General features: G+C 45.8%; 1 protein-coding gene across 1 annotated transcript in view; it reads left to right on the top strand.

Moving 5' to 3' along the window:
* Positions 1-3,591: 3,591 nt before the first annotated feature.
* fam184aa (family with sequence similarity 184 member Aa) overlaps positions 3,592-24,531 on the top strand; it is a 160,342-nt gene continuing 139,402 nt past the window's right edge. The window contains exons 1-3 of the mRNA XM_060933674.1: positions 3,592-3,821; positions 6,369-7,202; positions 22,329-22,464. Of these exons, the coding sequence (XP_060789657.1) occupies positions 3,600-3,821; positions 6,369-7,202; positions 22,329-22,464 (1,192 nt within the window). The 5' untranslated portion in view covers positions 3,592-3,599. The remainder of the gene's footprint in view (positions 3,822-6,368; positions 7,203-22,328; positions 22,465-24,531) is intronic.

Genomic DNA, 24,531 nt, shown 5'->3' with positions numbered 1-24,531 from the left:
CACCCAATCCACATTGCACCAAACCCCTACTGCTACCTCTGTGGGTGGTGAACCCACAGGAGGTCGGGCCCATGTCACCTCTTCGGGCTGAGCCCGGCCGGGCCCCATGGGCAAAGGCCCGGCCACCAAGCGCTCGCATACGAGCCCCAACCCCGGGCCTGGCTCCAGGGTGGGGCCCCGGCTGCGTCCTACCGGGCGACGTCACGGTCCTGGATTTTTTCTCCATAGGGGTTTTTTGGTGAACTGCTCTTGGTCTGGCCTGTCACTTAGGACCTGTCTGCCTTGGGAAACCCTACCAGGGGCATAATGCCCCCGACAACATAGCTCCTAGGATCATTCAAGCACACAAACCCCTCCACCACAATAAGGTGGCAGTTCTAGGAGGGGGTGTTTAATTCATAAAAAAGAAAAAACATTGAATTAGGTGTCCCCAAACTTTTGACTGGTACTGTATGTATATACAAAATGTTTTATATGAAAACCTAAATATTCTTCTGAGCACCTGTTGTTGCAATGTACAGTATATTATCTTAAGTACAAGTGGTCCTGAGTGAATACGCTATTGGAATACAAAACAGATTGTGATACTGTATACAAGTTTAAGTCAGTCAGTCAGTCTTATTTGATATGAAGTCTGTAGAAGCAGTTTCCTCTCTTTTCCTTCCCTGCTGTGAAGAAATGAGCAAAATTCCAGACACTTGGATTTATTATTTACAACATAACCCCAAAGTGACCAGATTAACTTGTTTAAAAAAAAAAAAAAAAAAAACACCCTCTGAGGTGTTTTAACTGAATAAAAATATAAAACCCATCCTCTTTTGGCACATGATAGCAGAGTTATTGTTCAACATCTAGTAAACTACATCACACCCTGAAAGTAAATGAAATGAGCCTTATAGCAAACAAATGGGACTCTTGTGAAATCATGTCATCATAATGAACTATGCATGTAGAGCAGAAAAGCTTCCAATTTTGTAAAGATTATTAAAAATATACTGCATGACATTTTAAATCCTATAAACAGGGAAATACTGAATAGGGTTAAAGTAGTGTGAGACTGTCATCTTTACAAATGGGACATGCCCTAGTTTGAACACTGGAGCAAGAGAGAAAACATTGATGGTTTGAGTTATATTTAAACAGTAGGTGGCATTCATTACCAAAAGTGTCTTGTATATAAATACTGACAGTGAGCTCAGCAAAAGTGTTCTTACAAATCTACTTTTGAGAATTTTGATCCAAGAGAAAATTAAAAATTAAAAAAAAAACAAGGAATGAGCAATATTTGCAAAAATTTTGGGCTCAGTTTGAGCTGAAGCCAAAGGTATCCACAATCCTAAAGGATATAGTTCATGGATGGATTATGTAGTGTGTTTTTAGTCAAGGAATTATCAATTATCCTGTCAGCTAATCATGTGGCAGCAGCACAATGCATAAATTTACACAAATACCAGGCAAAAGCTTAGAGGAATGCTCTACTATCAAACACCAGAATGAGGAAAAAAAATTATCTTCATGGCTTTGATCATGGCATGGTTGCTGATGTCAGACAGGTTGGGTTGAGTGTTTTGGAAATTGCTGATTTCCTGGGATTTTTAAACACACACACACCAATTCTGATTCAAACTGACAGGAAGGTTACAGAAACTCAAATAGCCACTCTTTATAACCATGCTGAGCAGAAAAGCATGACAATGTACAATACCTTGATGCAGATGGACTACAACAACCAAAGACCACATTGGGTTCCACCCCTGTCAGCCAAGCACAGGATTCTGAGCGTACAGTGTGTTGAGGCTGTGGCTGTTTTAAACTTTAAACACTGCTGATTTTTCAGTCAGAGATACACAAAGTTTTCTTATATGGAAGAAACATCAGACAAAGTTAATGTCAGAATGATATTACTGTATGCAGGCACAAGTGATAATTATTATTCTTAAACAGACAAACAATTCAAAATACATGTCCAAAATCAGGTGCTTAAACAGACACAAGTTAACAACTGAGCAATAACCATGAGACATACCATCATCAGGACTTAAATGACAAAACAAATCAAGGTCAAACTGATCACAGGTGTGCATAATCGGAGTAATGAGGCAATGGTGGTGGTTGGTGGGAAATGGAGTCCAAGGTGGCCATTTTGTGAGGCTGCAATGCATCCTGGGAAACTGAGTTCATATTGTGATGGTTAATAAATTATTTTATTAACTAATAAAGAAATTATTTGCTTGCTCTCTGCATTCCATCCATCCATTATCCGTAACTGCTTATCCTGTGCAGGGTCACAGGCAAGCTGGAGTCTATCTCAGCTGCTTATGGGCGAGAGGTGGGGTACACCCTGGACAAGTCGCCAGATCATTGCAGGGCTGATGCATAGAGACAAACAACCATTCACACCTACGGTCAATTTAGAGCCACCAATAGCCTAACCTGCATGTCTTTGGACTGTGGGAGAAACCAGAGCACCCAGAAGAAACCCACATAGACATGGGGAGAACATGCAAACTCCACACAGAAAAGCCCCCGTCAGGCACTGGGCTCAAACCCAGAACCTTCTTGTTGTGAGACAACAGTGCTAACCACTACACCACCATGCCGCCTGCTCTCTGCATTTTGAGAGATTATTATTATTATTATTATTATTATTATTATTATTATTATTCGGGCGGCACAGTGGTGTAGTGGTTAGCGCTGTCGCGTCACAGCAAGAAGGTCTGGGTTCGAGCCCTGTGGCCAACGAGGGCCTTTCTGTGTGGAGTTTGCATGTTCTCCCCGTGTCCGCGTGGGTTTCCCCCAGGTGCTCCGGTTTCCCCCACAGTCCAAAGACATGCAGGTTAGGTCAACTGGTGACTCTAAATTGACCGTAGGTGTGAATGTGAGTGTGAATGGTTGTCTGTGTCTATGTGTCAGCCCTGTGATGACCTGGTGACTTGTCCAGGGTGTACCCCGCCTTTCGCCCGTAGTCAGCTGGGATAGGCTCCAGCTTGCCTGCGACCCTGTAGAACAGGATAAAGCGCCTAGAGATAATGAGATGAGATTATTATTATTAACCCAGCATTGCCTCACAGTTTCAGGATTCAGTCCTGAGTTCAGTTTACTGTCTGGAGTTTCATGACCAAATGTATAAACCAGTTCTCGCATTTGGCCTAATGTTATGTCTTTGATGAAAGAAATGGTCAGTCTGGTCTTTTTAAATGATGTCATCATTCGTGGAAACAGCTGTGTGAGGAATCAGGAGTTTGTGTTTCTGTCTGTGTTATGAATGAAAAGTTGAAAATGCAGCAGCATATTTGGGGCGATATGACGTCATGAAACAGCCCTCAGCGCCTTCACGTGACGTGTCTCGTCTTTTTTTTTCGGAATGAGGTTGAGTAGAAGGAGCTCGAGGAGGTGCAGATGATGTGCGTTCTTCACGCATCACACGCATTCAGCCCTCATTTACCGCGCGCGCACTGATCATCACCGCATGACGCCTTGGACGCGCGCGCTGTGTTGGCACTAGAGGAGGTCAGGATGCCTTTGTGTGATCCAATGTAGCTCTGGTGCAGCATCATTCGCAGAGGATCTTCTATAATGCTGTGAACGGGAACGTGAAGATGGCGACGGGAGCAGGACGGCAGCAGCAGCAGCATCCTCCACCACCACCACCTCCTCCTCCTCCTCCTCCTCCAGGAAACCCTGCCGCTCCTGCCTCCTGTGCATCAGGAACCAGTCCGTCCTCAACATCATGCAACTTGCTTTACGAATCAGGATTCGCCATGGAGTACACACACGAGCTGCATCTAAAGATGAGCAAGAAAATAGCCCAGCTCACCAAGGTCTGCCTTATCGATTACGCACGATGATCATGGCACAAGGCTCACATTCATATCACATATTATTGCCTGCGCGCGGTGTATTTTCGACGTCAAGCCACAGTATGAGCTCATCATTAGCCTACTGCAATCAACTGAAGTTCATTAACTGAACATGTGGCATGTTTGTTTGTTTGCATGCATGCATATAGATTTTAGCATTTTAACATGTTGCCTATATATGACGATTCTGTAGATCTGAGACCTTGAGACATATCGTATACAACTCACTGGATGATGCACTGCATGTTTTTCTTATGGAACTCAGAGTCCCAAAGTGATAATGAGCTCATTTGCAACAGAGTGAAAATTCACCAGAGGTTTATTTATTTATTTATTGTCGTTTTGTTTTCTGGTTTTTTTTCGAAACAAATATTTTGATAATCATAGGCTGCCAACACGAAAGGCATAGTGAGTCAAACAGTTTACAATATGCTAATTAGACAGGATGAGAAAAAGTGTGGGATGAATTAAAGATGAAACGGAGAATAGTCGCCGACTGCAGTGTAAAACCCTGAAGCATCAGGAAACAAGCAATTACTGAGTTGGAGGCGAGCAAATTTTAGAATATAATGTAAGCAGTTAATCAACAATGTACCGTTTTCCTACAAGTGTTTTATTTCTCTTATACCACAGCAATTTATAGTGACATTTAATGTCTTGGAAGTTTGTTCTTGCTATCACTTATGTTATAGCAGTTATGATAAACAGCCATTCCCTACCAGCCTCTTGTTTTCCTTTCTCTTGAAGTTATAAGACAAAAAAAAAAGCAGTTTGTCATGTTACCAAGAAAGATCAAAGTGCAATTTTTTTTTATCCTGAAGCCTTTCTGTGACAAAAAAGCTCTGAAACTAGAGATGCCATCCAAAAAATGCAAAATAAACATCTCACAGAAAACTGCACAATCTCAATAATTACACATTTTTAATGTGTTAGTGCAGCATTTACCATACAAGTCCCTGTGTAAGTTATTACTAGAGAAAATATATAATCTCACTTCCAGAAAAGGTGGGATGCTGTGTAAAATGTAAATAAAAACAGAATGTGATCATTTGAAAATCATGGAAACCCTATATTTCATTGGAAGTAGTACAAAAACAACATATCAAATGTTGAAACTGAGAAATCTTACTGCTTTCTGAAAAATATATGCTAATTTTGAATTTATTGCTAGCAACAAGTTTCAAAAATATTGGGATGGGGCGTGTTTACCTCTGTGTTGCATCATCTCTAATTTAAAAAAAAAGAGAAAAAACACTTTGTAAATGTTTGGGAAATGAGGAGACCAATTGCTGTAGTTTTGAAAGTGAAATGTTGTCTCATTTTTCCCTGATATACAATTTCACTTGCTCAACATTTCAGGGTCTCCTTTGTCAAATTTGTTCTTCATAATGCACCACGTGTTTTAAATGGGAGACAAGTCTGGATGGGAGGCAGGCCAGTTTAGCACCTGGACTCTTTTACTCTGGAGCCATGCAGTTTTAAATATGTGCAGAAAGTGGTTTGGCATTGTCTTGCTGAAAGAAGGAAGGCCTTCCCTAAAAAAGATGTCATCTGGATGGCAGCATGTTGCTCCAAAGCCTGTATATATCATTCAGCATTAATGCTGCCTTCCCAGATTTGCAAGCTACCCATGCCATATGCAGTAATGCACCCTCATACCATTACAGATACTGGCTTTTGAACTGTGCACTGATAACAAGCTGGATGGTCCCTCTCCTCTTTAGCCCAGAGGATGCAGTGTCCATAATTTCTAAAATGTATTTCAGATTTTGATTTGTCAGACCACAAGACAGTTTTACACTTCACCTCAGTCCATCATAAAAGAACCCGAGCCCAGAGAAGGTGGCGGTGTTTCTGGATGGCAGTGAACCCCTCCCCATCTTTACTTCTGAGAGACTCAGCCTCTCTGGGATGCTCTTTTTGTACCCAATCATATTACTGAGCTGTTGCCAATTAAACTAATTAGGTGTTTTTTTTGTTTGTTTTTTTTTTTTTTGTGTGTGTGTGTGGGGGGGGGGGGTGTTAACATTACATAACTCTTTCAGTTTTTTGTTGACCCTGTTCCAACTTTTTTTTTTGAAATGTGTTATTGGCATTACATTCAAAATGAGCATATATATTTGGCATGTTGCATTTGTACTGCTTTAAATGAAATATAGGGTTTCCATGATTTGCAAACCATCACATTCCGTTTTTATTTATGTTTTGCACAGTGTCTGAACTTTTTGGAATTGGAGTTGTAATTTGAATGAATGCATAAATATTAACCTGTGATTTGAAATACAGCTGGAACTACTCTCAGAGCTGCTGTTATAGAAAATGAATCCACATGTTTTGACCAATCAGAACCGAGAATTATTTTAATCCAGTTGTTTTAGTCACAAGTCATATTAGCATCCAATATGTGTTTATAATATATCAGGTATAAAAACAATAACATTTTGTGAAATTATATTTCTTGAAAATGTTTAGTTTTAGATAACAGCTCTTTTTGCTAATTTTGTGCAGGTCATTTATGCACTTAACACCAAAAACGATGAGCATGAAGAGGCCATCCGATCCCTGAAGGATGCTCATGACGATGAGCTCGAGCATGTCTTGAGTGAGACACGTGAGAAGATCCTGCAGTACCGGAGCAGAATGGGTGCCGAAGCCGAGCTGAAGCGGCGACTCCACGCTCTGGAGGAATCATTGGAGTTGCATGAACAGCTGAAACATGAGGCGCTTGCTGAGTTTGAGCTGTACCGGCGTCATGTGGAGGAGATGCGCCTCAGCTCAGAGGAGCAACACTCACAGCGTGTCACCTCCATGCAGCATGAAGCCGAGGCGCTCCGGTGTGACTTTGAGGAGAAGCTGCGCTCCTTCAGCCAGCTGGAAGCCCGAATCGAGCAGGAGAAGCAGCGAGCAATGGATGAGCTCAAATCCATCCATCATCATGAGTTGCAGGAGCTGATGGAGAACCACCAGCAGAGTCAGAGCGCCTCGATGTGCATAGATCAGGAGGAGCTGATCGAGCTAGAGGAGCTTATAGAGGAACTGAAGCAGGAAAAGGAGAACCTGGAGGAAGAATATGAGGCAAAGCTGGACGATTCGCGTGCATTTTACGAGCGCGAGCTTGAGGTTATGAGGCGCACACAGCAACTCACAACTGAGAACCTGTTAGCCTGGAAGAGAAGCGAAGTGGAGCTCAGGAAGGAGTTTCAGTTACAGGAGGCTGCACTACAAAGGACGCTGTGTAAACTTCGCTCGGATCTGCACCGTGCACAGGAGGAGGCACGAGAGAGCCGGGACAAGACCAACAGGCTCCAGGCATCTCTCAATAATGCTGAAGTCACCATTCAGGTGATAAGCCATATTCAGTTAGTAAATTATAATACAGTGAGATCAAATGGATTAAGGTTTTGTACACTAAGATTGGTAAATCAAGGGAACTAGCATTATAGTCTTAATATTGCTCTGCTGATTAAGGTCAGAGTTAAGGTCATGTGCTTAATAGATAATTCAAATATTGAGCTCCTTGTTTCAGTCAATACAGTAATAGTCTGGCTATTTATTGGAGCCAAAGAGATTTTTATTCCTGAACTTTCCACCAATGCAACACCTTCAGTCCAAATTTATATTTTTATAGGCTACTTGTTTTTCAGTTGCTGACACACAGATTAAACCCACAGATTTAAATGTAACAAATGTTAAATAGGAGGGTTGGCAGAAGGTTCCATACTGTATTAGTGAATTTATGTGGCAAAACCTTAAACATAAAACCATGCTGGTGGTGTAAGATAGAAGAAAAAATATATAATCATTAAATATTAAACCTCCTGTCTGATATTTTCCCTTATAATAATATTATGATTATTATTATTTTTTACTACTACTACTACTACTACTACTAGGGTGGCAGGGTGGTGTAGTGCTTAGCACTGTTGCCTCATTGCAAGAAGTCAAGTTTATTTGTTTAGTGCTTTTAACAATAAACATTGTCACAAAGCAGCTTTACAGAATCTGAACGACTTAAAACATGAGCTAATTTTATCCCTAATCTATCCTCAATGAGCAAGTCTGTGGCGATGGTGGCAAGGAAAAAACTCCCTCAGATGACATGAGGAAGAAACCTCGAGAGGAACCAGACTCAAAAGGGAGCCCATCCTCATTTGGGCAACAACAGACAACATGACTATAACATTAACAGTTTTAACATGAAGTCAGTTTCGTTGATGTTATAACTCTTCATTGATGGAAACTTGAGTGCAAAACTGTTCATGACAACTGCAGTCCTAAAGTTAGCAAGTCAACTGTAGTCCTCAGCCATAAAAGCATTACTGTAATGGCCCTTTTCCACTACCCTTTTTCAGCTCACTTCAGCTCGCTTCAGCTCACTTCAGCCCGACACGGCTCGCGTTTCGACTACCTTATGGCCCTTTTCCACTACCCTTTTTCAGCTCACTTCAGCTCGCTTCAGCTCACTTCAGCCCGACACGGCTCGCGTTTTGACTACCAAAAAACAGCACGACTCAGCTCGCTTCAGCCCTGCTTAGCCCCTAAAACTCGCACCGTTTTGGAGTGGGGCTGAAGCGAGCCAAAGCGAGCCGAGTGAGGCTGGGGGCGTCAGCAGACACTCCCCTGTGCACTGATTGGTGAGGAGGAGTGTCCTCACATGCCCACACACGCCCCGCGAGCACGCTGGGATCTGTAAACACCGTAAACCCGGAAGAAGAAGAATTACGAATTACGAGAATTTCTGAAGCCTTATGCGCCTCGCCTCATCTATACGCTCTTGCCAGTATCTGTTGGCGTTGTCGGTGACAACAAGCCACAGAACCAAGACCAGCAACACTAACGACTCCATGTCCATGTTTATTGTTTACTATTCGGGTCGTGAGACTACCGCTTAAAAGCTCACTGATGTCACTGTTTGTGCTGCTTAAAGACATCACGTGACGTCCACCCACTTTCGCTAACTCCACCCAATGTGTCCACCCACTTCCAGCCAGCACGGTTCAGCGCGGTTGTAGTCGAAATGCAACTCCAATAGCCTCACTCAGCTCGACTCAGCACGGCACGGCTCAGCCCGACTCAGCTGCGTTTGTAGTGGAAAAGCGGCAAAAGAACAGCACGACTCGGCTCGCTTCAGCCCTGCTTAGCCCCTAAAACTCGCACCGTTTTGGAGTGGGGCTGAAGCGAGCCAAAGCGAGCCGAGTGAGGCTGGGGGCGTGAGCAGACACTCCCCTGTGCACTGATTGGTGAGGAGGAGTGTCCTCACATGCCCACACACGCCCTGCGAGCACGCTGGGATCTGTAAACACCGTAAACCCGGAAGAAGAATAATTACGAATTACGAGAATTTCTGAAGCCTTATGCACCTCGCCTCATCTATACGCTCTTGCCAGTATCTGTTGGCGTTGTCGGTGACAACAAGCCACAGCACCAAGACCAGCAACACTAACGACTCCATGTCTCCATGTTTATTGTTTACTATTCGGATCGTGAGACTACCGCTTAAAAGATCACTGATGTCACTGTTTGCGCTGCTTAACGACATCACGTGACGTCCACCCACTTTCGCTAACTCCACCCAATGTGTCCACCCACTTCCAGCCAGCACGGTTCAGCGCGGTTGTAGTCGAAATGCAACTTCAATAGCCCCGCTCAGCTCAACTCAGCCCAACTCAGCACGGCACGGCTCAGCCCGACTCAGCCGCGTTTGTAGTGGAAAAGCGGCATTAGTGTCCAGACCATCTTCCAAGTGTGACTTTCAACTGTCCATATGGGGCCGTCCTCCACAGGAGCGATGCAATGAGACTTCAACCAGACACAGGGCACCAGGGTGGATCAGGCAGGTCCAAGGAGCAGAAGAGGTCAGCATCTCGATCTCAGGACCAACATGTAACTCAGAGGGACAGATTTTTTTTTTTGGGGGGGGGGAGAGAGAGAGAGAGGAAACGCAGGTTGTTAGGTATGCCCAATGTCACCTGAATAAGTAGGAACAGTATACATATTGCACTGAGTACAAGCAGGGACTCTGGCAACTACCTATGACAGCATAACTAAAAGGGGAGAGCCAGAAGGTAACACAGGCATGAGGGAGCCCTGGGACATAAAGCAGCCAGCCACTACACCGTCAACAAACTTGAGTAAGCAAGTGAGTGGGGGACTGACAGCATCCATACATCCCAGTTTACCAAAACACTCTATGTCTCAGGACCCTCCAGATCTACACCTTTACCTCATAAACACCATTAACTCAAGGCTTGACTAAACAGATATGTTTTCAGCCTAGACTTAAACGCTGAGACTGTGTCTGATTCCTGAACATTACTTGGAAGGCTGTTCCATGATTGTGGGCTTTGTAAGAAAAGGCTCTGCCCCCTGATGTAGCCTTCACTATACAAGGTACCAGCAGATAGCCTGCATCTTTTGATCTAAGTAGGTGTGGTGGGTCATAGAGGACCAGAAGTTCACTCAGGTACTGTGGTGCGAGACTCTTCAGTGCTTTAAAGGTCAATAGTAGTATTTTATAATCAATACAAAATTTCATTGGGAGCCAATGCAGTGTGGATAAGACAGGGGTGATGTGGTCATATTTTCTAGGTCTAGTAAGGACTCTTGCTGCTGCATTTTGAACTAACTGGAGCTTGTTTATGCACTTATTTGGACCATCCAGACAGTAAGGCATTACAATAATCCAACCTGGAGGTAACGAAAGCATGAATTAGTTTTTCCGCGTCATGTAGTGACATTAAATTTCTTATTGTAGAGTGAATCGCGTGTGGGTGGAGCACAGAGGACGGCAGGACAGAGATCAGGTTTGTTAACCGGCTTTATTGCCACACTTTTCAGAGTTGCAACACTGTTTTCACTAGCGCGAGAGACACACACACACACACAGCGTCTCGTCCGGTTCTCCCTCTGCTCTCGCTCTCCCTCCTTAAATAGGGCGGTTTACTGGGGAGAACACACAAAACACAGGTTAATGACACTCAGGTGAAGCGATTCTGCCACTTACCTTCCCCAACTCCGCCCTCCTGTCACAGACCGGTGCTTGACCACGCCCCCGCTGCCACATACCCCCACCGCCCGACTCAGGCCGGGCGCCCGTCCGGCCCGCAGCCGACTCCCCCCCCCCCTTGACGGGAGAGGAAGTCCGCCACGACCATCTGCGCCCCCGGCCTGTGGACCACCTTGAAGTTGAAAGGTTGGAGCGCCAGATACCAACGGGTGATCCGCGCGTTGGCATCCTTCATGCGGTGGAGCCACTGGAGGGGCGCGTGGTCCGAACAGAGGGTGAAAGAGCGCCCCAGCAGGTAGTAACGGAGGGCGAGGACCGCCCACTTGATCGCCAGGCACTCCTTCTCGATAGTGCTGTAGCGCCCCTCACGCACTGACAGCTTCCGGCTGATGTACAACACTGGGCGGTCCTCTCCCCCCACCTGCTGGGACAAAACGGCCCCCAGCCCTCTGTCCGACGCATCCGTCTGCAACAAAAAGGGGAGAGAGAAGTCAGGGGAGTGCAAAAGTGGCCCCCCACACAGTGCAGCCTTTACCTCAGAGAAAGCCCGCTGGCACTGCTCCGTCCACTGGACCGGGTCTGGCGCCCCCTTTTTAGTGAGGTCAGTCAGCGGGCTGGTGACGTCCGAATAATTAGGTATGAACCTACGATAATAGCCAGCCAGCCCCAGGAACTGTCTCACCCCCTTTTTGGTCTTGGGTCTCGGGCAGGCCGCAATCGCTGCTGTCTTATTAATTTGGGGACGCACCTGCCCGTTACCCAAGTGGAAGCCCAGATACCGTACTTCCACCCGCCCAATCGCACACTTCTTCGGGTTGGCAGTGAGCCCCGCCCGCCTCAGCGACCTAAGGACGGCCCTCAGGTGTTGCAGGTGCCGCTGCCAGTCATTACTATAAATGATTATGTCGTCTAAATAAGCGGCCGCATAGGTGGCGTGGGGCTGGAGGATCCGGTCCATCAGCCGCTGAAACGTAGCGGGCGCCCCAAACAGCCCAAACGGAAGTGTGACGAACTGGTGTAAGCCGAACGGTGTGGAAAAGGCCGTTTTTTCCCGGGATAATGGAGTCAAGGGGATCTGCCAATATCCCTTCGTCAAATCCAGTGTCGAGTAAAAGCAAGCCGTGCCTAGTCGATCAAGCAGCTCATCAATACGAGGCATTGGGTACGCGTCGAATTTAGACACCGCATTGACTTTTCTATAGTCCACGCAGAACCGGACCGAGCCGTCGGCCTTGGGAACCAAGACCACCGGGCTGCTCCAGTCACTGTGGGACTCCTCGACGATGCCCATTTCGAGCATGGCCTGAAGTTCTTCCCGAACCACCTTTTTTTTGTGTTCGGGTAATCTATAAGGTCGGCTACGCACTACCACCCCCGGGGGCGTCTCTATGTGGTGTTCTATGAGGTTGGTGCGTCCGGGCCGGGGCGAGAACACATCCGAAAACTCGGCCTGCAACTGGGCGACCTCCGTGAGTTGGGTCGGGGAGAGGTGGTCTCCACAGGGGACCGGAGAGGTGCGAGATGCCAATGACCCTTTTTGGATCTCCGGCCCCAGCTCCGCCTTCTCCGGAACTACCGACACCAACGCCACGGGGACCTCCTCATTCCAGAGCTTCAGCAGATTGAGGTGGTAGATCTGTAGCGCCCCCTCCCTGTCCGTTCGCCTAACCTCATAGTCGACATCCCCGACTCGCCGTGTGACCTCGAAGGGCCCTTGCCACTTGGCGATTAATTTGGAGCTCGACGTGGGCAACAGGACGAGTACCTTATCTCCCGGAGTGAACTCTCTAAGGCGCGTGCCCTTGTTGTACAGGCGGGTTTGCCGTTCCTGGGCCTGCCGCAAATTCTCCTGAGTTAAGTGGGTGAGCGTGTGGAGTTTTGCGCGCAGATCCATAACGTATTGAATTTCATTTTTGCTCTGCGAAGGTCCCTCCTCCCAATTTTCCCGCAGTACATCTAAGATGCCGCGCGGCTTACGTCCATACAGTAATTCAAATGGGGAGAACCCCGTGGAGGCTTGGGGGACCTCTCGCACTGCAAACAACAAGGGTTCGAGCCACTTATCCCAGTTACGTGCGTCCTCACTTACGAATTTTTTGATAATATTCTTGAGGGTGCGGTTGAACCGTTCGACTAAACCGTCCGTTTGTGGGTGATACACGCTGGTGCGGATCGGCTTAATACCCAGTAGCCCATACAGTTCGGCCAGTGTTCGTGACATAAACGAGGTGCCTTGATCAGTCAGAATCTCTTTCGGGATTCCGACCCGGGAGATGACGTGGAAGAGAGCCTCTGCAATACTACGTGCGGAGATATTGCGAAGAGGCACCGCTTCCGGGTATCGCGTTGCATAGTCCACCAGAACCAATATAAAGCGGTACCCTCGTGTTGACCGATCTAATGGCCCGACGAGATCCATCCCAATTCGTTCAAACGGGGTCTCGATTAATGGTAGGGGGCGCAAGGGCGCTTTTGGAATGGCCGCTGGGTTTACTAACTGACATTCGCGGCACGCCGTACACCACTTACGGACGTCGCCGCGAATCCCCGGCCAATAGAATCGGGCCATTATCCGGGCGAGTGTTTTATCCTGCCCGAGGTGTCCCGCCATGGGATTAAAGTGAGCCGCCTGGAATACCAATTCCCGACGGCTCTTTGGAATTAACAACTGGGTGACACGCTCCTTCGTCTGAGTGTCCTGCGTCACTCGGTATAACCTATCTTTTAAAATGGAAAAATAGGGGAAGGTCGGGGTGGCATTCGGCTGGAGCGTTTGACCATCGATTACTCTCACTTGGTCAAACGCGTGTCGCAGAGTTTCGTCTCGCGATTGTTCCAGTGGGAAATCCGTGAGGGATTCCCCAATAGAAAGAGGAGGAGCCGGGGGCCCCTCACTCTGTCGCGGAGATGACGTAGACGGCCCTGCGACCGCAGCTCCAGCCAAAACGACACCGGGACCCCCCCCGGCTAACCGGCAGGACCCACTCTTTACTAGGTGTGCCATCAACCCCCGGAATCCCGGCCAATCAGTCCCCAAGATTAAAGAGTGGGTAAGGCGAGGATTAACCGCCGCCTTCACTATAGATTTGTCCCCTCTGAAATGTATGTGGACCGACACCAACGGGTAGCAGTGAACATCCCCGTGCACACACAACACCTTCACCCCTTGTGCTCCCCCCAATGCCTCGTCTTGCACCAGGCTTTGGCGGATCGAGGTCTGGTTGCAACCCGAATCCACCAACGCCTGATAGGTCGCCCCTTGTACACTTACCGGTATGCGATATGCTCCGGCCTGATCGAGGGCAGCCTCTGGCGCGTCGGGGATCCGCACCACCGCCCCCACCTCCATCGCGGCACACTGTTGCTGCAGGTGGCCCGGTTCCCCGCAGCGCCAGCAAACCGGCCCGGGCCTCCCCTCTGCAGCTGTGGACTGGGGGTCACTCACCTGAGGGGGGGGAGAGACAGACATAGAAGGGAGAAACGGGAGGGCACCACGGGTGCGGCGGGCCGGCTGGGGTGGGGCCGGCCCCCGCCTCCGTGGTGGGGGAATGGGGCGAGGACGGGACACGGGAGGAGGGGGAAGAGAGAGAGAGAGAGAAGAGGAGAGAGAAGAAGACATCCGTTGTCCTGCCGCCTGGACAGCCGCCAGATGATCCTCCGCCAGTCCTACGGCCTGATCCAGCGACGCCGGGCGGTGGCACTGGACCCACTCCGCGGTTCCGGCGGGTAGGCGGGCGATGAACTGCTCCAGTGCCACCTGGTCGATGATCCCCTCGGCGTCGCGATCTTCGGCCCTCAGCCACCGCCAGCAGGCGTCCCGGAGCTGCTGGCCGAACGCAAACGGGCTGCCGACTTCCTCCATTCGCAGCGCGCGGAAGCACTGGCGCTGCTGCTCCGACGTGCGCCCCACGCGCTGGAGGACAGCCCGGCGAAGGTCGGCGTAGGCCAGCTGGTGGTCGGCGGGGAGCTGTAGTGCGGCTAACTGCGCCTCTCCCGTCAGGAGGGGGAGGAGGCGCGCTGCGCGCTGTTCCATCGGCCACCCCGAGGCTTCGGCGACCTGTTCGAATAATGCGATGAACGCCTCGGGGTCGTCCTGCGGGCCCATCTTAGTCAAGGTGATGGGAGATGGGCCCGCGGCCGGGGCGCTGGTGGACCCCGCCGACGCGAGGAGGCGCCGGAACGCCTCGCGGTCTTCCTGTTGAGCCAGTACCAGGGCTTCGAAGCGGCGCTCCTGCTCCTTCCGGAGTGTGACGAGCGCCTGGTGCTGGCTCTGCTGGGCCGTGGCGAGGGCGTGGACCAAGTCCGCGAACGGGGAGGATTCCATGGGGCTGCAGGACAGGTGCTCCACGGTCCCGGGTTTCGGCACCACTGTAGAGTGAATCGCGTGTGGGTGGAGCACAGAGGACGGCAGGACAGAGATCAGGTTTGTTAACCGGCTTTATTGCCACACTTTTCAGAGTTGCAACACTGTTTTCACTAGCGCGAGAGACACACACACACACACACAGCGTCTCGTCCGGTTCTCCCTCTGCTCTCGCTCTCCCTCCTTAAATAGGGCGGTTTACTGGGGAGAACACACAAAACACAGGTTAATGACACTCAGGTGAAGCGATTCTGCCACTTACCTTCCCCAACTCCGCCCTCCTGTCACAGACCGGTGCTTGACCACGCCCCCGCTGCCACACTTATCTTAGCAATATTTCTGAGATGAAAGAAAGCTATCCGGGTAATGTTATCAATGTGAGTTTTGAATGAAAGACTGGGATCAATAATCACCCCGAGGTCTTTTACTGCTGCATGTGAAGAAACAGAAAGGCCATCCAGAGTTACTGTGTAATCAGAAAACCTACTTCTAGCTGCATGTGGTCCTAGTACAAGTACTTCAGTCTTGTCAGAGTTAAGCAGAAGGAAGTTAATAAGCATCCAGTGTCTAATGTCCTTCACACATTCCTCAATTCTATTAAGCTGGTGTCTCTCATCAGGTTTTGCAGAAACATAGAACTGTGTGCCATCAGCATAACAGTGGAAACTAATACAATGTTTACAAATAATATCACCCAGAGGTAACATCTCATCTCATTATCTCTAGCCACTTTATCCTATTCTACAGGGTCACAGGCAAGCTGGAGCCTATCCCAACTGACTACGGGTGAAAGGCGGGGTACACCCTGGACAAATTGCCAGGTCATCACAGGGCTGACACATAGACACAGACAACCATTCACACTCACATTCACACCTACGGTCAATTTAGAGTCACCAGTTAACCTAACCTGCATGTCTTTGGACTGTGGGGGAAACCGGAGCACCCGGAGGAAACCCACGCGGACACGGGGAGAACATGCAAACTCCGCACAGAAAGGCCCTCGTCGGCCATGGGGCTCAAACCCGGACCTTCTTGCTGTGAGGCGACAGCGCTAACCACTACACCACTGTGCCGCCCAGAGGTAACATATATAAAGAAAAAAGCAGTGGATCCAAGACAGAACCTTGTGGAACACCAAACTTTACTTCAGTATGTCTAGAAAAATCACCATTTACATCAACATACTGATAGCGATCAGTTAAATAAGACCTGAGCCAGGAGAGGGCCATTCCCTTAACTCCCACAACATTTTCTAGTCTATCCAGAAGAATGGAATGATCAGTGGTATCAAATGCTGCACTACGGTCAAGCAACACAAGCAGTGAGACACAGCCCTGATCAGATGCCAACAGTAGGTCATTTACTACTTTAACCAAAGCTGTCTCTGTGCTATGATGAGGTCTAAATCCTGACTGATACATTTCGTGGATGCTATTCCTATGTAAATATAAGCATAACTGCTGTGCCACAGCTTTTTCAAGGATCTTGGAGATAAAGGGGAGGTTTGATATTGGCCGATAATTGGACAGCTGACAGGGATCAAGGTCAGGTTTTTTAATCAGGGGTTTGATAACTGCTACTTTAAAGACTTGGGTACATAGCCAATCCTAAGAGAAGAATTTATTTTTTTTAGAAGCGGTTCAATTACTTTAGGTATTACCTGTTTGAATAGACTTGTAGGTAAGGGATCATGGTGAGTAGCATGGTGAGGTGCATAGGTTATTACTCAGACATATTTTGAAAGAGATGAGATAATGATCTGAGATAACTTAAGACTGTGGAAGTATGACTATATTTTCTACATTTAACCCGGATGTTAGTATTAGATCGAGGGTGTGACCACCATTATGGGTCAGTCCTATGACATTCTGATTAATCCCTACTGAATCTAAAATGGACACAAACGCTGTTTTCAAAGGGTCTTCTGGGTTATCAAAGTGAATATTAAAATCTCCGACAACTAAAGCTTTGTCTCAGGAAATAACCAGATCTGAGATAAAATCTGCAAATTCAGAAAGAAACTCAGAATATGGCCCCGGGGACCTGTAAATAATAAGTAATGGAATTAATTGGGTAGACTTATTTTTCGAGGCTACATACATTATATTAGTATGAAGAACTTCAAATGTATTAAATATATAACCAGGTTTTTGTGTTACACCTAGATAATCATTATAAATAACCGCGACACCTCCTCCTCTGCCAGTTAGACGATGCTAGTGTATATAACTGTATCCAGGAGGACTCACTTCATTTAATGCTATATATTCATTTGGCTTAATCCATGTTTCAGTTAAACAAAGTACATTAAACTCCTGATCAGTAATAAGTTCATTAACCATTAGCACTTTAGATGTAAGAGCTCTAATACAACCCCGATTCCAAAAAAGTTGGGACAAAGTACAAATTGTAAATAAAAACGGAATGCAATGATGTGGAAGTTTCAAAATTCCATATTTTATTCAGAATAGAACATAGATGACATATCAAATGTTTAAACTGAGAAAATGTATCATTTAATGAGAAAAATTAGGTGATTTTAAATTTCATGACAATAACACATCTCAAAAAAGTTGGGACAAGGCCATGTTTACCACTGTGAGACATCCCCTTTTCTCTTTACAACAGTCTGTAAACGTCTGGGGACTGAGGAGACAAGTTGCTCAAGTTTAGGGATAGGAATGTTAACCCATTCTTGTCTAATGTAGGATTCTAGTTGCTCAACTGTCTTAGGTCTTTTTTGTTGTATCTTCCGTTTTATGATGCGCCAAATGTTTTCTATGGGTGAAAGATCTGGACTGCAGGCTGGCCAGTTCAGTACCCGGACCCTTCTTCTACGCAGCCATGATGCTGTAATTGATGCAGTATGTGGTTTGGCATTGTGATGTTGGAAAATGCAAGGTCTTCCCTGAAAGAGACGTTGTCTGGATGGGAGCATATGTTGCTCTAGAACCTGGATATACCTTTCAGCATTGATGGTGTCTTTCCAGATGTGTAAGCTGCCCATGCCACATGCACTAATGCAACCCCATACCATCAGAGATGCAGGCTTCTGAACTGAGCGCTGATAACTTGGGTCGTCTTTCTCCTCTTTAGTCCAAATGACACGGCGTCCCTGATTTCCATAAAGAACTTCAAATTTTGATTCGTCTGACCACAGAACAGTTTTCCACTTTGCCACAGTCCATTTTAAATGAGCCTTGGCCCAGAGAAGATGTCTGCGCTTCTGGATCATGTTTAGATACGGCTTCTTCTTTGAACTATAGAGTTTTAGCTGGCAACGGCAGATGGCACGGTGAATTGTGTTCACAGATAATGTTCTCTGGAAATATTCCTGAGCCCATTTTGTGATTTCCAATACAGAAGCATGCCTGTATGTGATGCAGTGCCGTCTAAGGGCCCGAAGATCACGGGCACCCAGTATGGTTTTCCGGCCTTGACCCTTACGCACAGAGATTCTTCCAGATTCTCTGAATCTTTCGATGATATTATGCACTGTAGATGATGATATGTTCAAACTCTTTGCAATTTTACACTGTCGAACTCCTTTCTGATATTGCTCCACTATTTGTCAGCGCAGAATTAGGGGGATTGGTGATCCTCTTCCCATCTTTACTTCTGAGAGCCGCTGCCACTCCAAGATGCTCTTTTTATACCCAGTCATGTTAATGACCTATTGCCAATTGACCTAATGAGTTGCAATTTGGTCCTCCAGCTGTTCTTTTTTTGTACCTTTAACTTTTCCAGCCTCTTATTGCCCCTGTCCCAACTTTTTTGAGATGTGTTGCTGTCATGAAATTTCAAATGAGCCAATATTTGGCATGAAATTTCAAAATGTCTCACTTTCGACATTTGATATGTTGTCTATGTTCTATTGTGAATACAATATCAGTTTTTGAGATTTGTAAATTATTGCATTCCATTTTTATTTACAATTTGTACTTTGTCCCAACTTTTTTGTAATCGGGGTTGTATTTAATAGCCCCACCTTTCGATCAAAGGTGCTGGCAGAAGCTGTACAGTCAGTATGATCTAATTTTATATTGATTAGGTTACTGGAACAAAATCTCTGAATATTTCTACTTTTTTGTTGAGCTCGGGGAACAGACACAGTCTCGATGTAGTGGACCCTGAGTAATGACTCTGTGCAGCTAGCAGACAGTTGGTTTAGCCTGTTCGTCTGCTCCCTGGCCTTGGCTCTGGATTGTCAGAAATTAACTAGGCCTGTTCTGAGATTATGACATATGCTGCAGTAAATGAGAGCAGCACCTTCCCTAACAGGCCAGCAGTGCCCTCAAAATTAGCCCAATTATCTATAAAGCCCACACTGTTTTCAGAGCGCCACCTGGACAACCAATAGTTCAGCGACCATAACCTGCTGTAAGCTACATCGCCACGCCACATTAGGATGGGGCCAGAGCATACTACAGCATCGGACATCGCCTTCACTAATTTAAACACCTCTACAAAGTTACTCTTGGTAACCTCAGACTGACAAAGGTGTATATCATTAGCTCCTGCATGGATAACTATCTTTGAGAACCTGTGCTTGCCAAGGACCCTAAGATTACCTGCCATGTCTGGCACCCTGGCTCCCGGTATACACCTGACTAAAGTTGCTGGTGCCCCTAAAGGCTGAGCTAATTTCACGTGCCATATGATAGAGTCCCCTATAACCAGAGCTCTTTCAGGTTTCTCGGTGGGTGCATCACTAAGGAGAGCAAACCTGTTCGACACATGACGCGGAGAGGAGTGGTGCTCCCATGGGCGAGCCTCAGCAGTAGCTTTGGCTCTACACTTATGCCGCCGAGTCGTCACCCATTCGCCCCACTGTAAGGGCTCTAATGCCGGAGTTGGGGGATTACTAACTCCACCTCGGGCATCTAGACTTTCCCCTACAGAAACTACACTGTTCTCATTCTCACTGACCTTCTCTAAAGCCTGGATACGCACTTCTAACACTATAATCTTCTCTGTCAGAGAGCTAACTAATCTGCACTTATCACAAATAAAGCTATCACTAGTGATGGAGGAAGAATGACTAAACATCCTGCACTCAGCAGACTAAACAGGCTGAAAGTGTGCCATGATGAAAGGATTCACGTGCCTTAATCGAAGATCTGTTGATATTAAAGCAGATCCGATGTGGATGGCCTCTGCTTGTGGTTTTTAGACAGGAGGAGAAAAAAAAGAAAGCTTCCAGTCTCGGCGTTCTTACGAAAAAAGAGAGAGGAAAAAATGGAAAAAGGAAAGCGAAAGTGGAAAGTACAAAAAGGAAAGCAAAAGTACAATAAAAAAATGAAGAGGATACTGGAAAATTATTTGTAGAAAAAATTAAAAAGATTAGTAATTAACGCCAACATTCGCGGAAAAAAGACTTGTCGCAAACAATTCGGGAACCAGGAAGTGCGTAGCACAGAATGCACATGCGCAACCCAATCACTCCTTTATAAGAAGGTTCTGGGTTCAAGCCCAGTGGCTGATTGGGGCCTTTCTGTGTGGAATTTGCATGTTCTCCCTGTGTCTGCATGTGTTTCCTCCGGGTGCTCCTGTTTTCCCCCACAGTCCAAAGACATGCAGGTTAGGTTAATTGGTGGCTCTAAATTGACCGTAGGTGTGAATGGTTGTTTGTTTCTATGCCCATGTTTACATTAGACCGTATCAGCGGATCATCAGATTAACGTTTTTAAAACGATTAGTGTGCACACAGCAACACCAATACACGATTTGCATGCACACAACAATACCAATACACGGATGCGCTCGGCTCCACAGGCATCCTGCACTCCAAATCACTCCGCCCTGAACAGCGAGTGCCCTCTGGAGGGTGCGCACTCCGGCCCTGCGCAGCTCACAGAGCGCGCGAGTGAAGCACACTAGCAGTGTTTTCGGGACTGAGCCGCTGTGTGTGTGATCCCAGTGCATATCACTTACCACTTGCAAGTGGAAGGATGGCAAGCCTAAATACAATCATAACTACACAATGGGCAGTATTTGCATCAGTATTTGCAGTATTTTCATACTTTTATACTCTTTAATGAAAGGTGATACAAGGCGGAAGCCCGCGCCGTTTTTCAGCAGTCGCGTCACATGACCAACGCCAGCGAATCAGGAAGGTGGATGTCACAGTGACGTTGTCCAATGAGACGCCAGCTAGAGCTCAGCACAGCGTATCCGCGTATTCTGAATGTTTACACAGCACCGGAGCTGACACGATCTGGATTGAATACGTGGACACTGGCGGATTCCCGTTTCCCGGCGTTTCCAGGCAGTTTAATGTAAACAGACAGTGCATCCGCGAAGAAAACGAGACAGATACGGTCTAATGTAAACGTAGCCTATGTGTCAGCCCTGCGATGACCTGGCAACTTGTCCAGGGTGTACCCCACCTCTCGCCTATAGTCAGCTGGGATAGGCTTGCGAGCCTGCACAGGATAAGCCCTTACAGATAATGAATGGATGGACTACTACTACTACTACTACTACTACTACTAATAATAATAATAATAATAATAATAATAATAACAGTAAATAATAAAAATGCAATAAATAATAGCAGTGACAGAAAGCCAAAAATAATTGCAACATAATAATCTGTAATAAAAGTTTACAAACACTAAGCGTAATATTACAGTAATGATATGAAAAGTAATGTTCCAGTAGAAACAATAATAAAAGCTAATTGAAATGAAAATAAATGGGTTAGATTTATATTATATTATATTATATTATATTATATTATATTATATTATATTATATTATATTATATTATATTATATTATAAGAATAGATTTATATTGTAGAAACTATGTTTGTCATCATTAAGAGATGAAATAGCAAGGTGAAATATTGCTATAATATCTAAAGAGAAGGATTGGGCCAATGATACAGAAGAGAAGAGTAAGCAGCTCCAGAATTATTGGCACCATTTATAAAGATGGATAAAAATAAAAGTTCTGAAAAATGTTTTATGAATATATGAAACAAATCAAACATTTAATTGCAGTAAATGTATTCAAAGAAAGTTAAAAGAAATAAAAACATGCTGAATTAAAGGCATTATATTAAAATTGTGGGTTTTGATTTCCCTGAACAGGAGTTACATAAGCAGCTGGAGGAGGCCATACAGGACCGAGAGATTTGGGTGATGCAGCTGAAGGATACAGAGTACGAGCTGGAGGGAAGCAGAGATCGAGTGCAACAGCAGGCCACTGAAATCCTCCACAAAGCCAGTAAATGAATTGCCTGAGGGATGCAATTACACACACACACACACACACACACACACCTCATAGAGACAAGATGGATGGCACAGAATCCTCTCACCCTGTTCTGCTTATTAATTGCTGTTTGATTATCTCATTGTTCTGCCTGATTAAGAACTCAGGGATTATAACTTCAAAGATTTCGGTGGAGACTCTTCATTACATTTATAGTACAATTACATTTACATTACATTTTTACATCATGTTTATTTTCTGCCTTTCACATCCTGTTTGTTTAACATCCGTTCACTGCTGCTGAGCCAAGATGGTTTCATTAGTGACACACTGACTTTTCATCGGTGGCATTTAGTTTTTATTCTGTCTGTCTATCTGTCTGTCTATCTGTCTGTCATCTACATCCCCGATTCCAAAAAAGTGGGGACAAAGTGCAAATTGTAAATAAAAACAAAATGCAATAATTTACAAATCTCAAAAACTGATATTGTACAGTATTCACAATAGAACATAGACAACATATCAAATGTCGAAAGTGAGACATTTTGAAATTTCATGCCAAATATTGGCTCATTTGAAATTTCATGACAGCAACACATGTCAAAAAAGTTGGGACGGGGCAATAAGAGGCTGGAAAAGTTAAAGGTCCAAAAAAGGAACAGCTGGAGGACCAAATTGCAACTCAATAGGTCAATTGGCAATAGGTCATTAACATGACTGGGTATAAAAAGAGCATCTTGGAGTGGCAGCGGCTCTCAGAAGTAAAGATGGGAAGAGGATCACCAATCCCCCTAATTCTGCGCTGACAAATAGTGGAACAATATCAGAAAGGAGTTTGACAGTGTAAAATTGCAAAGAGTTTGAACATATCATCATCTACAGTGCATAATATCATCAAAAGATTCAGAGAATCTGGAAGAATCTCTGTGCATAAGGGTCAAGACCGGAAAACCATACTGGGTGCCCGTGATCTTCGGGCCCTTAGATGGCACTGCATCACATACAGGCATGCTTCTGTATTGGAAATCACAAAATGGGCTCAGGAATATTTCCAGAGAACATCATCGGTGAACACAATTCACCGTGCCATCCGCCGTTGCCAGCTAAAACTCTATAGTTCAAAGAAGAAGCCATATCTAAACACGATCCAGAAGCGCAGACGTCTTCTCTGGGCCAAGGCTCATTTAAAATGGACTGTGGCAAAGTGGAAAACTGTTCTGTGGTCAGACGAATCAAAATTTGAAGTTCTTTATGGAAATCAGGGACGCCGTGTCATTCAGACTAAAGAGGAGAAGGACGACCCAAGTTGTTATCAGCGCTCAGTTCAGAAGCCTGCATCTCTGATGGTATGGGGTTCCATTAGTGCGTGTGGCATGGGCAGCTTACACATCTGGAAAGACACCATCAGTGCTGAAAGGTATATCCAGGTTCTAGAGCAACATATGCTCCCATCCAGACGACGTCTCTTTCAGGGAAGACCTTGCATTTTCCAACATGGCAATGCCAAACCACATACTGCATCAATTACAGCATCATGGCTGCGTAGAAGAAGGCTCCGGGTACTGAACTGGCCAGCCTGCAGTCCAGATCTTTCACCCATAGAAAACATTTGGCGCATCATAAAATGGAAGATACGACAAAAAAGACCTAAGACAGTTGAGCAACTAGAATCCTACATTAGACAAGAATGAGTTAACATTCCTATCCCTAAACTTGAGCAACTTGTCTCCTCAGTCCCCAGACGTTTACAGACTGTTGTAAAGAGAAAAGGGGATGTCTCACAGTGGTAAACATGGCCTTGTCCCAACTTTTTTGAGATGTGTTGTTGTCATGAAATTTAAAATCACCTAATTTTTCTCTTTAAATGATACATTTTCTCAGTTTAAACATTTGATATGTCATCTATGTTCTATTCTGAATAAAATATGGAATTTTGAAACTTCCACATCATTGCATTCCGTTTTTATTTACAATTTGTACTTTGTCCCAACTTTTTTGGAATTGGGGTTCTATCTATCTATCTATCTATCTATCTATCTATCTATCTATCTATCTATCTATCGATCGATCGATCGATCG

This window comes from Neoarius graeffei, chromosome 11 (assembly GCF_027579695.1).
Source record: "Neoarius graeffei isolate fNeoGra1 chromosome 11, fNeoGra1.pri, whole genome shotgun sequence".
In the NCBI taxonomy this organism is placed as follows: Eukaryota; Metazoa; Chordata; class Actinopteri; order Siluriformes; family Ariidae; genus Neoarius; species Neoarius graeffei.
Note: the sequence above shows the minus strand (reverse complement) of the source record. Positions and strands in the feature narration are given on the sequence as shown.